The sequence below is a fragment of the Atractosteus spatula genome, chromosome 2, assembly GCF_055471065.1.
Source record: "Atractosteus spatula isolate fAtrSpa1 chromosome 2, fAtrSpa1.hap1, whole genome shotgun sequence".
NCBI lineage: Eukaryota > Metazoa > Chordata > Actinopteri > Semionotiformes > Lepisosteidae > Atractosteus > Atractosteus spatula.
This window is the reverse complement of record NC_142707.1, coordinates 24,458,124-24,471,982: the sequence shown is the minus strand read 5'-3', so window position 1 is coordinate 24,471,982 and position 13,859 is coordinate 24,458,124. Positions and strand designations below refer to the sequence as shown.

At 36.5% G+C, this 13,859-nt stretch overlaps 1 protein-coding gene across 1 annotated transcript in view; it reads right to left on the bottom strand.

Moving 5' to 3' along the window:
• plg (plasminogen) overlaps positions 1-13,859 on the bottom strand; it is a 49,916-nt gene that overhangs the window by 16,236 nt on the left and 19,821 nt on the right. Inside the window, exons 6-9 of the mRNA XM_088909731.1 lie at positions 11,269-11,408; positions 7,426-7,546; positions 6,022-6,140; positions 5,442-5,604 (exon numbers count right to left, since the gene is read on the bottom strand). Coding sequence (XP_088765857.1) covers positions 5,442-5,604; positions 6,022-6,140; positions 7,426-7,546; positions 11,269-11,408 — 543 coding nt within the window. The remainder of the gene's footprint in view (positions 1-5,441; positions 5,605-6,021; positions 6,141-7,425; positions 7,547-11,268; positions 11,409-13,859) is intronic.

Sequence of the window (13,859 nt, the reverse complement as noted above, 5' to 3'; positions counted from 1 at the left end):
ATTAAACCGGTTTCACAGGTATTTTCAAGTGGTCGAGTCTTCAGCGGGAGAGGGGGACAAGCTGAAAAGTAACAAAAGTAACACCCACCACAGCATTTCGTTGATCTAACTAACAAGGATGGGACATTAGCTAGCCAATATGATAAAGGAATAACTTTTTATTTCTTTAGCACATTTATTTGAACATTTCCATCGATTGTACAAGCACTGAAAAACTGTTAAATCCCTAGTTCGTCGGGCATTTTCTTTTACTATAACAGATAGAAAAACTCCCTTGCTTTTAACAGAGCGTTTCATAATTTCTAACAACGAAAATTATTTAAACTGCGACACTTTTATCATTCAACGAGAGCTCAAAATATCACAAGGATCCTCAAGAGATCAACAAAGACAACAGAAAAAGATATGTGAATAAGATATACCATGGGATATAGCTTTTTTATCTATGCTAAGTAGTCTTTAATATTTCTTCATTACACAGTGAAGTCAAAATTCCGGGATGTGCCTATGTACGCTGGGCAAACGTTCTGAGGTAAAATTCTTCCAGCACGGGGGTACCTTTAAAGTGGAGACGACGGCACCGAAATTTTTTGGCATGCATAAAAAACAGCAATTCTGTCAGTAAGCCCTAAATGAATTAATAGCAAACATGGTTTACATAAAATACATTTTTCCAAGAAAGTTTAGCCTTTGTCACTAATGAAACCACTAAATAAAGACATAAATATAGAAATCTTAAGATTTTTAAAATACATGACTTTGCTAAAATTTATTTAAAAATAAAAACGATTACAAACGCCAGCGGAGAGAGAGAGTGCTTACTTTGTCAGCACCCAGACAAAAATACAATGCTTTTATTCATTCTATATCAGATGGTGAGAGTAAAGGGGGAGCGATAAGGTTGAAGGTGAGGAAAAAGAAGTGAAAGAGGGGGAAGCTTAATTGACTAGAACAGTGGAGGGATGTTGGTTTTGCATAAGGGGCGGGACTATGGAAATGAGGTCTATTTGGGAATGTGGAGTTACATGTTCTGGCTGTTTGTGAATTATCATTGTTGAATATGGAGTGTTGAGGTATTGATTTTGTGTAATGCATTATGTTGAAAATTGAGATGGATTTTGTTTATGATAAAGAGGATAAACTGGGATGGGAGGAGGGTTTGGTTTTGCATAAGGGGCATTATGATAATTGGAAGAATTTGAGAGAGTTTGCGGGCTGTTTTTGGTTTGTATTTCGAATAATTCGTACAAGATATTGAGATTTGTTGATAATTGGAGGACGGTTTTGCTTTAATGGTTTGATATATTTGATTTTGTATTGTGGTTGTTATCTATGTTTTTGGTTGGTATTATGTTTATATGGTTGTTTTTGTTGGTTGGTCGTTATTATGGTTATTATGTTTATTGTGTCATTTTTGATTATTGGATGTAATAATCAAAAGAGAGAGAGAGAGCGAGCGCCTTCTTTTTACTTTTGTAGCCAAAGGGCCTTGCAAATCAGATTCCCTTCCCCCTACAGAAAGACAGACACATGTTTTCACAGTTTAGAAGTCGCTATTCAGACGCAGGCGAGCAGCCCCTAGATAAAACATCAACTTTATTTAAACTCCAACGAAAGTATTAATGGTTTTTAATACCGTACTCTTATGAGGCATGCCACCAGCCATCTGCATTGAACGATTAAAAATAAAAAGGATTACGATTGGCACTCCTGTAGCTTTTTCACGAAACCTCCAACAGAGCTGTTCAACCGGTTTTTATCGGGCATCTCTTATGTCAGGCGTAAGCGATAAATATACAGTATTTAGCTGAAAAGCTGTACAACACAAGACATTTCGTTACTCTAGGAGGTTTAGTGAAAAAGCACATTGTGCTGCTGTAATAGTTTAAATTAATTAAAACTCTAAACAGTATCAGCTTATTTATGGGTTGTAATTTTAAAAAAAGTCCAAAACCGCACTCAAAATGCAATTTAGCGCTTTCTGGCAAGAGGAGACACCCAAATTAATAATGTAACATACTACTGTTTGTGCATGAACATAGTTACTGTATACTGTTATTTCTTTAGATACGCGATTCCATGTTTTTTTTAATCCCTGGCGGGACCGGGAGTCCATAAGAATCGAGTAATAGGTTTCATTGCGCTTTGACAGATCGTCTTTAAATCAATTGTTTATTTAAAGTTTGACAGTAAATGTTTATATTGTAACGCATACTGTACAGCCTCTATTTCTCTATAAAAATCTAAAAGATCATTTGCGCAGCCTAAGAGGGGGGCGAATGCACTACAATAGATTAGCATACTGTAGAGGAAAACAGTATAGGCATCATTGATATGAGGACTTTTGAAACCAAATTTCCCAAATTTAATATGTGCTTTTCTATATTTATTGTAAATTGATTGTCCATAATATTGCTATTCTAAGCAAGGAGCGCTTCACCCCGCCTGCTGTGGGAAGAGTTGGCTTATTCCTTCCCTGCCTCACCGAGGGATCGGTGGTACTCACCGAGGCACCCACCTGTGCCATCCTACTCCTTAGTTAATACATTTTATTATTTATAAACAGTTAACATTGTTAGCAAAATATTTGGAATTATATTTTACCCTGTATTTAACTTATTATATGATAGCCAGATTTAATGTATATTTGAACAATGAAAATATATTTTTACAAGATGCGGGGGAAAGTGCAACAACTTATTACAGTGCTAAATTCAATATTATTGATTACTAATAGTTTATGCTTACACCTAACTTTCTTAATTAGATGTATTTAAAACAGTGAACTACTGTAAGTGTAACATAACATTCAGAAATACAATCGAGAATAGTTTTGTGGTGTTTGTATAGATGAAACGTTCCTAAAATGTATAATGTAACAAAATTAAAGACGATTAAAATCTGTAATCTTTCCACTTGTATGTCATCGGAAAATACAAGAAGTTTCTGCTTTGTCTAAGGATAGTATCAAAAAGTTATCTAAGTGGTGAGAAAGCTGTGCTTAATGATAATTAAGGGACTTAAAAGTAAAAAGAGATGCTTCATATTGCTTGACTAATTTTAAAACCTAAGTTATAAATGCAGACGCTCTCTCAGTGAAGCGCCGGGTCTAAATATCTAAATATACATTCGCCCCGGGCAGAGGCCGAAGAGCGCCCGGCAGGGGTGCGTGGGGAAGAGCAGGACAGGAGTGAAAGTGGTCAGGGCGGGGTTTAGGAAGGCTGCTGACCAGTGCGGCTGTCCCACAGTGAAGCGGGCGTACAGTCTGGGGAGGTATCCGTTTTCCTTGTAAATAGGTCCCTGCTTCTGCACCCCTGGGTCTTACTCTCTCTCTCTTTTCTCTCTCTCTCTCGGGTGCGCGGGCGGTGTGTTGGCTCATGCTGTTGGCGGGCGGGGGCGCGGGAGAGCCGGGCTGGCAGGTGGTGACGGAGAAGAAAAATAAAGGCTTTAACTTGCTTTAACTCCGCAAGTCTGAGTTCTTGTGTCCGTCCTATCCAAACCCGAAAGTATTACAATATGTATCTATATAGCAGGTGGTGTACAGCTTTTTAGTATAGATTACACTTTTCTAAAATGTATTTAAAAAATAAAAACGATTACAATCTAATCTTTCCACGTTTGATCCCAAAATCCCAAGAAAAATAAATCTAAACAGGGAGAAAGCTATGCTGAAAGTTTATTAAGATACCTAGAAGACAAAAATATCAATTTATGTTGCATTTGTCTGATTATGATTAAAAAAACACATATAATTAAACACGCATTTGCGATTTAAATCAAAACACGATTTAAATCAATATAAATGTTTATATTGTAACGCATACTGTACAGCCTCCATTTCTTTATAAAAATTTAAAAGATCGTGTGCGCAGCCTTAAGAGGGGGGGTCTACAGTCAGTGACAGCTGACAATCCTCCATACACCCATGTGAAAAGTTAATGCCAATGTAAACGTCGTATTTACAATTTGTTGATAATAGAAATGTTAAGTTCTCTAAAGCTTTGTGATAGTTGACCCAGGCAGCAAAATATCAGCTGCACTGGTAAGATGCGACACCGAAGTTATGATTAATAACATTTTAAATCTGAAGGGAGATCTAAAGGCATCCCCCCCCCCCCCACACACACACAATAGAAGCAGGAAGCAGAAGCAGGGACAGTTGTCAGAAGGGAAGAAGGTGACTATTTATTGTTATTAAAAATGACTTAAATTCGATCATGTTGTGATATTTAGAAATATAAAAGTCAATTAATTGTCCATAATATTGCTATTCTATTTTTTCAAAGAAATGTTTGTTAAAAGAAAAGTCGCAGTGCTAGCTGGATTTGAACACACAACCTGAAGGTTAGTAATCAGGCACGCAGACCAGTGGGCTACTGGGGAAGTCACAGGAGGAGAGAGGTGAAACAGCCCTACACAGCCCTGTCGAATATAATTATATCGTTATTAATTTCTTTAGATATGCAATTCCATATTATATTAATTAGCAGAAAAGCTTAAAACTACCACTTTTTTACACGCTATTTCACATGTTAGTTAAAGACTTCGATGCTTAAAATGTTTAGGGAGAAATGGAATACTGGTGTGTATTTTTTCTTTAAAGTACCGATTCCTGGAATTATGAAATGCTCTGTTAAAAGCAAGGGAGTTTTTATGTCCGTTGCAGAAAAAGAAAATGCCTGACAAAGTAGGGCTTGGACAGATTCCAAGTGCTTGTACAAATGTGCTAATGAAATTAGCAAAAAAGTCATTCCTTTATCATATTGGCTAGCTAATGTCCTGTCCTCGTTAGTTAGATCAACGAAATGCTGTGGTGTTTGTCAAAGCAAAAAATAAAAGTATTTTCGTTTAAAATGACGGTTAGAAAGAATGTGGACTAGCGTAATACTTTGAGTTTACAGCTTGTCCAAAGTCATTCATTATTAATACTATTAGTAATATCTTTGGTAAAGGCTTTGATGCATAAAATATTTCTGCATAATTAAAATATTTATGATAAAGGTAGGTTGTGTACTTTTGTCCAACTGAGCAATCTTGCTTTCATAAAATATACCAACTTTTTAATGACTGATGATTAACATGCTGTAATACACAGTTTAAATTTAAAAGCTCAAATGCTGTACATGAGAGGTTAAGCTTTATTGGCTCCTCCTGGCGGTTTTACAAGGTGATTCCAGATACTTTCCGGCATGACGTCAAATGACGCGATACACCGCGTGATACTGCGTTTTCATGCGACATGCCCACCGCGGTGTACCGCGAAATACCCCACGCATTTTGAATGGCTGCATCTGTACCTCCATATTTATAATATAGTATGCAATGAGAATAAAGGGATGAGAGACTCAAACAAATATCAAAACTAAACATTAATCCTTATGAAGTACATTAAAAACTTTTTCAGTGTGTTTGAGGAGCTTTCTTTAAATAGACTGGCTTACTTGCAAGGGTAATTTTCTGGAGTTCTGGAATGCTTGTGTGGGTGCTGAGAGCTCCAAGACTGGCATGCCTTTCCAGACTCAGTCACACCAATGGTTCCACGGTAAGCACTACCATCACCGGAGGCACAGGTGAGCTCCGGAGTGATTGAAGGAGGCTTGGTGCCTGAGTTAAAGAATTTAAAATATGAACTTTCTCTTTACCCTTGTGGTGTCCAGATAAGACTAGGACATAAGCCCAGTCTAACTTTCAGGCACCAAATCTAAAACATACTGTAGCCCCAATGGGATATAGACTTACAGTACATTTGTGATGTACACATCCTTGATATCCACTGTAGAGAATAAAAATGCAATTAAAAGCCCAGTAACAAAGGCATTCTGTATGTTATGTGTTCTATACATTCTTTTCATCTGTGTCCTACACTGCAAGGGTAAATTGTATATACTGTAGATATTACATCTTCTGAACTGTCCTGCAGAGTCCTTGCCAGGCTATTTTTTCTCTCAACCATGAGGGTTAAATGATGAATAGTTAAGAAGAAAATACTTAATTGACACAGTCACTATTGGTTATGCTTACTGCAGCGTGGGATAGAGCAGAAATCCCAGCGTTTGGCTGGATTTGTAGTGAAGCACCAAGGTCTGGGCTCTCCATCTGGATTCCTGCAGTAGTTTTCATCCAAGTGTTTATCAGGAAGCCTGGGATTCAAAACACACAAAAATATATTTTTATAGGTAAACATAACTGATCAATTTATTCAAAAAGTTGTAGATTGGGGTCTCTGTTTACAGTCATTGAAAATGGAAAAAATATGCGTCAAGTTAAAACATATTTTCAGTAAGAATACAAAAGCAAAAGATATTTAAATTTGATGCAACCAATGAAAAAAGGTCACACCTAATGGAACTCTTTAAAGAGGTCCAGCCCAGGAAAACCACTCATATTTCTTGAATCCTAGAAATATCTCTTCGAAATTCTTGTTGGAAGGTTACCTCATTGGATATACCACTATGGCAAATACCCATAGCTACAGTATATAAGAAGTGTAGATATTTTGGTTAGTTTTTAGTTTTGGAAGTTCAGTTCTTCAATTTTGTAAATTTGAATTTTGAATCATGATCCTCAGCTTAGATGTTATACAATTCTAAACAGGATGAATTCCTTTAGAATTTTCTACCATAGACTTCAAAGTATTATGTTGCACATGCTGTCTTATTCTCCTTTGGAAACCTTGGAATTTTTTAAAGAAAGGTATACATTGGTATGTTTAATTGATTAATTTCCTTTATTAGAAAGATCTCAGTGTCTCCTGTTTTCATTCATGTAGGGGAGAAGGTTTGATAAACAATCGCTTTGTAGGGCTTACGATTTTTGTATTTTTACTTAAATATCCAAGAACTTTAGTGTCTCTGTCCAGAAAATGTACTATACAATTTCCATAAGACAAAGCTCTTTTGCTCCATTACCCATTGGTGTGCAGCTGCAAAGGCTAGTAATGGATGGCACACCTATTAGTCATCTAAAACTGGAATTTGAAGCAACAGCTGACTATTCGACAAGAGAATTTGAGTTCAAAAATAGAAATTGTACAATGCATAAAGATATGTACTGTATTGTAGCAACAATCTGGGTGAAATCTATGCTCTCCAATTGAGGAACATTAATGATGTCTTTAGATCTATCTACCTTTGTTTTTTTTTTGTTTTTTGTGTATAATGATTCATTTGTATTTAGATTTATTGTAAGACACAGACAGATTTTATTTTGGTTTTGTAGTAAATAATACTGTTGTTTTAATGTTTAGAAAAGGGGCTACTTTTGCCATCATCTAATATTCTAGTTGAGATTGGTCATAATCCATATGGCTGTAATATCTAAAATGCAGTTTTTGAAAATTGTAAGGAATTTCTATAACTGAAAAACTTGGAAAGTACTGTAAGGACTGTACAGTAAATTGACTCAGTTCCACTCTTGCACACTCACATTTGAGGAAGGTATCCATGGCTATGAGGTTTTTGTGAATCCCAGCGCTGACACTCATAGCCACTCTCTGTGATGGATGTTTTACCTTCGTAATCCTCCCCACTGCAGTGCATACATTCCTCTGTTGAATTTTCAATAACATTTTAGTCAAATATTCGTTATGATATACTGTATGGTTAACAAACACTTACACACGATCTTACTAAGCCTGATTGAAAATGTATGTTTAACAAGCTTAGCTTAGCTTTTTTACAGCCATTACCAAATCAAAAACAACAGTAATGGGAATTGTTGTTAAATCAATTATGATAAAGGACATGGATAAATCATTAGCTTTAATGAAAACACTTAAGGTTTACTCTAATTGTGCATTTCAATTTGCTTTAAGACATGTTTATGATAGTACAACATACAGTGCCGTGAAAAAATATTTACCCCCTTCCTGATTTCCTCTATTATTGCATATTTGTCACACTGGATGTTTTCAGATCTTTAGACAAAATCTAGTATTAGATAAAGGGAACCTGAGTGAACAAATAACACTTTTGTATTATTATTATTTCATTTATTTAATAAACAAAGTTATCCAACACCCATATCCCCTGTGTGAAATAGTAATTGCCCCGTTACACTTAATAACTGGTTGTGCCACCTTTAGCTACAATGACTGCAACCAAACGTTTCCTATAATTCTTTCACATCGTTGTGGAGGAAGCCCACTCTTAGCCCACTCTTCCTCACAGAATTGTTTTAATTCAGAAACATTGGTAGGTCTTCGAGCATGAACTGCTCATTTAAGGTCCTACCACGCATCTCTATTGGGTATAGGTCTGGACTTTGATTAGGCCACTCCAAAACTTTTATTTTGCTTCTTTTCAGCCATTCTGATGTGGACTTGCTTTTGTGTTTTGGATCATTGTCTTGCTGCACAACCCAACTATGCTTCAGCTTCAGCTCACGGACGGGTGACCAGACATTCTCCTTAAGAATTTTCTGATACAGAGCATAATTCATTATTCCTTCAATTATGGCAAGTCGTCCAGGTCCTGAGGCAGCAAAGCATCCCCACTCCATCACACTACCACCACCATGTTTGACTGTTGGTATGATGTTCTTACTGGGGAACACTGTGTTTGCTTTATGCCAGACATGAGACCCATGTAGTTTAAAAAGTTCCACTTTTGACTCATATGTCCATAGAACATTCTCCCAAAAAGTTTGGGGATCATCCAGGTACTTCTTGGCAAATAAGAGACAAGCATTTATGTTCTTCTTGGTTAGCAGTGGTTTCTGCCTTGCTACTCTCCCATTGAGCCCATTTTTCCCCAGTCTCTTTCTGATTGTAGAGTCATAAACACTGACCTTAACTGAGGCAAGAGAAACCTGCAGTTCTTTGAATGTTTTTTAAGGATCCTTTGGGACTTCCTGGATGATTTTACGCTGCGCCTTTAGAGAAATTTTGGCAGGCCAGACACTCCTGGGAAGATTCACTACTGTTCCAAGTGTTCTCCATTTGGAAATTATGGCTCTCACTGTGGATGGTGGAGTCCCAGAGCCTTAGAAATGGCTTTGTAACCCTTTTCTTACTGATAGATATCAACAACTTTTTTCTGATCTCTTCAGGAATTTCCTTTGATCATGGCATAATGTGCTTGTTGAATCTTTGTGTTGGCAACTTGACTCTGATGGTAAGGGTGAAAATAAGTAAGGTTTGTATTGAGCAGGGCTGGCTATAATCAAGCCTGGTTGTATTCAGTCAGCTGACTCTAAATTATCCCTTTAATTGGGTTGATTTAACTAAGGGGGCAATTACTAGTGCCAGTTGGTGTTGGATACCTTTGTTCATTAAATAAATGAAATAATTTTAAAAAATGTGTTATTTGTTCACTCAGGTTCCCTTTATCTAATATTCGATTTTGGTTGAAGACCTGAAAACATTTTCAGGTTGACACCCGAAAACAAAACTTTGGAATAATAGAGGAAATCAGTAAGGGGGCAAATACTTTTTCGTGGCACTGTATGTTCCACAAACGTGAAAGTTAGTTTTTATATGATTATGGATAATACAACAACTCACAATATAGTTTTTCATAGTTTGGGCTGTTTCGGGCTGTGTAAAAAAGAAATAGTGAAGTACAATGTTTTCAACTTATGTTTAGCAAGTTCTAACTTTAGAACAATGAAAAAGGAAAAAAAATGGAGGACTACATTAAGATATATGCAGCCATAGTACACAGTTATATCTATATGCTGCATTAACAATGTGAAACCAGTGCTTTCACATAATTCCCAAAATATTTAACCAGAGATTTCACAACACATCTAGATATTTCGCTAAATATGTGAAATCCCCATTTATACATTTAGGGATGGTGGGAAGTCTCTTGTTTCAATTATTTACCAGTACATATAATACATTCAGGAACAACTGTTTTCAAATACATCTTTAAGATAGATTTAATACTATGTATGCTATAACAATTTGTAGAAAATCATATCTATATAATATTATAATCTCCCACACAGAAACAGTAAATCACTGTAAAACACAATCATTTCACTAAACCAAGCCAAAATATAACATTTTTGGAACCTTGATAAAAATGTACTGTAAATTATCTATTATAATGTGTCTTTTTCTATTTGAATTAGTGCTATATGCATACCCTGTAAGTTAATTCTATTTGCTACGAAAATGTTGGATTTAGGTCATATAATTTCCTGATAGTAGATAGTTCCAGTAGGTTTAGACAAAATGAAACTGTCTGAAACTATATTTCCCAGAAGGCAAAGGGAATGAACTGTAGCCCTCAGTCACCTGATCAAATGGAAGATGACCATGAAACTTCAGGTGGCTGAGGGCTACAGTTCATTCCATTTGCCTTCTGTGCAATATAGTTTCAGACTATATTGTCATTTTGGCAATCTAAAAAAGTTTATCGCTCAAACAGAGCTAGGCTTTTGTTTTATTAATTACTTTTGTTATAAAAGTGTGACTAAAGCCTTTTTACATCTACACCTAAAGGGAGTTTTTCATGTGCAAATGTCCCTTAGTCATGTTACCCCATATAGAGATCTTTCACATTACAAAATGTGCAGTGCTTTCAATTTCACAGGGTTCTACCTCCTCACATACAGGAGGGGAACCACTTCATCTACCACTGCAACACTGACCTGGGTGACATGCAGCAGATATTTGTTGTGTGGGGAGTTCTGCTACACATCAGATCAGGCAGGAATGTGATTAATTTCACCAACTGAATTAAAGGGGAAATTTAGCAAGGCCAGGTTGAGTATGTTCAGAGTGGAATTGAGCTTGGATGCTAGGTTTGACACCCCAGTTCTTATGAATAATGCCATATGATCAGTCATCACCAAGCAGTCGGTTTAACATCTGTTCTGTTGAGGAATTGGTTAGGAAAATCTGAAGTTTTTCAGAACAAAAAGTGTCACCTACAGCAGTGACCTCATTTCCTAGAGATGGGCCCAACCATTGCTTGATCAGGCTACAAGGTGGTACCACTGCTGTCCTTACCAAAGGGTACTTACTACAGATCAGAGATAAGTATTCAGTTCAAACCTGTGTTTTGTTTGTTTGGAATATTGATAACAAAAAGATAATAAATTAGATGTTAAAATCTAAGGACGTTATCACAATTGGAGCTGTTTAATTACTTTATACAGTAAACAGTATTTTTTTAGATATTTGACTTCCTTTTTTCAAGCTCTTCTTCTTTTCTAATAACATTTAAATTGGGTGTTTCAAAGTCATGGGATGATGTTGTAAAGATTCCCCAGCTTGTAAATTACAGTTGTGAAAGTGTAATGTATGAGTGGCTATACCATCACAGTCCTGGATAGAACAGTGTTCCCATCTGACACCAAGATCGGTGGTGTAGCACCAGGGACCCTTGGAATCTCCATCAGGGTTTCTACAGAAGTTTGACTCCAGATCGGCATTTGGGTGTGTGGTTGGATTGACACTGTAAAGTTATCAAATATAGAAAGAGATGACTAAGCAAAAATGCATTACTGTCAGTAGGTTTTGTGCTCAACTCCTGGAATATTACTCCCTGTGACAATGTAAATACGAACAAATATGACACATGACATTCTTTAGTAATATATACTCATATACTGTATACACCTGGAAATGTATTTCTCCAAAGTTACTAACATTTTGTCCTTACTTATTTTTTGTTACTTATTTGTTAATAGTAGGTCCAGTTGTCTATTATGACTCTAAAACTGCCAAGACACGTGAACTTGAATTCTTCATGAGCAGCAATGTCTAAGGTGATGCCATTATAGATCTTCAAGGAAAAGACATTATCAGGGGTAACACACACTCCAGGACCATAATATCAGTGCATTTATTTAACATGCAAGGTAGAAACAGAGAGAAATTCAAATAACAGCAAATTTCAACCTGGGGCCCAAGCACCCAGTTTTATCAAACATTGTCTACTAAGAACTCCACAGAACAGGACAATATAGTCTGGTTGCAGGATACTGTAATCTGGATGATGAATGTACAAACCACTCATCATACCAGTGATATACAGATGCAGCCATTCAAAGTGCGCGTTACAAACACGTACCACAGGTGGCGTCGCGCAGTGTGACGCAAGATGACGTGCGGCACCGCAGTACGTGATTGGTTGACCGACAGGGGCACTCGTGGTCCGTTGGTCTGTCGTAGAAAGACTTACAGTAAACGTCTTTGCTGTGCCCGTTGTAGATATTGAATTTTACCACTGAAGGGAAATCTTAGTAGCTGAGCATAAAAAGAATAGGAGCATACTGTAACGCGTGTGAAGGCCATAAACGATATTAATTTTGGAACATAAACATACAGTATATAGCTGGTCTTGGTACTTTAAAGAAAAAATACACACCAGTATTCCATTTCTCCCTAAACATTTTAAGCATCGAAGTCTTTAACTAAAGAGATACCGGAGTCAACAAGCATACTTTTAGAATTTGATTAAAAGGGAATATAATATGGAATTGCGTATCTAAAGAATTTAATAACGATATGATTATATTCGTGTACTGCGACAGGGCTGTGTAGGGCTGTTTCGCCTCTCTCTTCATGCGACTTCCCTTGTAGCCTACTGGTCTACATGCCCAATTACCAACTTACGGGTTGTGTGTTCAAATCCAGCTGGTGCTGGACTTTTCTTTTAACAAACATTTCTTCGAAAAAATAGAATAGCGATATTATGGACAATCAATTGACTTTTATATTTCAAAATATCCCAACATGATCGATTCTAAGTCATTTTTGATAACAATGAATAGTCACTTTCTTCCCTTCTGACAACGGTCCCTGCTTCTGCTTCCTGCTTCTATTGTTTGTGTGTGTGTGTGTGTGTAATAGAGTAAATTTTTATAGAGAAATGGAGGTAGGACAGTATGCGATACAATATAAACATTTATATTGATTTAAATCGTGTTTTGATTTAAATCGCAAACGTGTGTTTAATTATATGTGTTTTTTTAATCATAATCAGGCTAATGCAACATAAATTGATACAGTATCTCTGTCTTCTAGGTATCTTAATAAACTTTCAGCATAGCTTTCTACCCGTTTAGATTTATATTTCTTGGGATTTTGGGATCAAACGTGGAAGGATTAGATTGTAATCGTTTTTATTTTTCAAATACGTTTTAGAAAAGTGTAATCTATACCTGCCCAGACTGTACGCCTTCCTAAACCCCGCCTTTCACTAGTGTCCTGCTCTTCCCCGCGCACCCCAGCCGGGCGCTCTTCGGCCTGTGCCCGGGACGAATGTATATTTTGATATTTACACCCGGCGCGGCACCAAGGGAGCGTCTGCATTTATAACTTAGTTTTTAAAATTAGTCAAGCAATATGAAGCATCTCCTTTTACTTTTAAGTCCCTTAAATACATTGAGCACAGCTTTCTCACCACTTAAGATTACTTTTTGATACTATCCTTACACAAAGCAGAAACTTTCCGATGACATACGGTACAAGTGGAAAGATTACAGATTTTAATCGTCTTTAATTTTGTTACGTTATACGTTTTAGGAACGTTTCATCTAAACAAACACCACAAAACTATTCTCGATTGTATTTCTGAATGTTAAGTTACACCTACAGTAGTTCACTGCTTTAAATACATCGAATTAAGAATGTTAGGTGTAGCACTTTAGATCTTTTTTTCTGAACCAGGGAAAATATGATCATGTTTCTCTATAACAATAATAAAAAACTTTATTTTACATATCACCTTTAAAAGTGGCATCTCAAAGCAATACAGTAGATTGAAAAACAGTTAAAAGGGACCAAAGTAAATACCAGACAAACGCAAACGCGTTTTTAATAAAATGCTTTTATTCATTCAGCAGAGAGTGAGAGGGACATCCAGCAGAGAGAGACACACACACCGGTTTCCATTGACAAA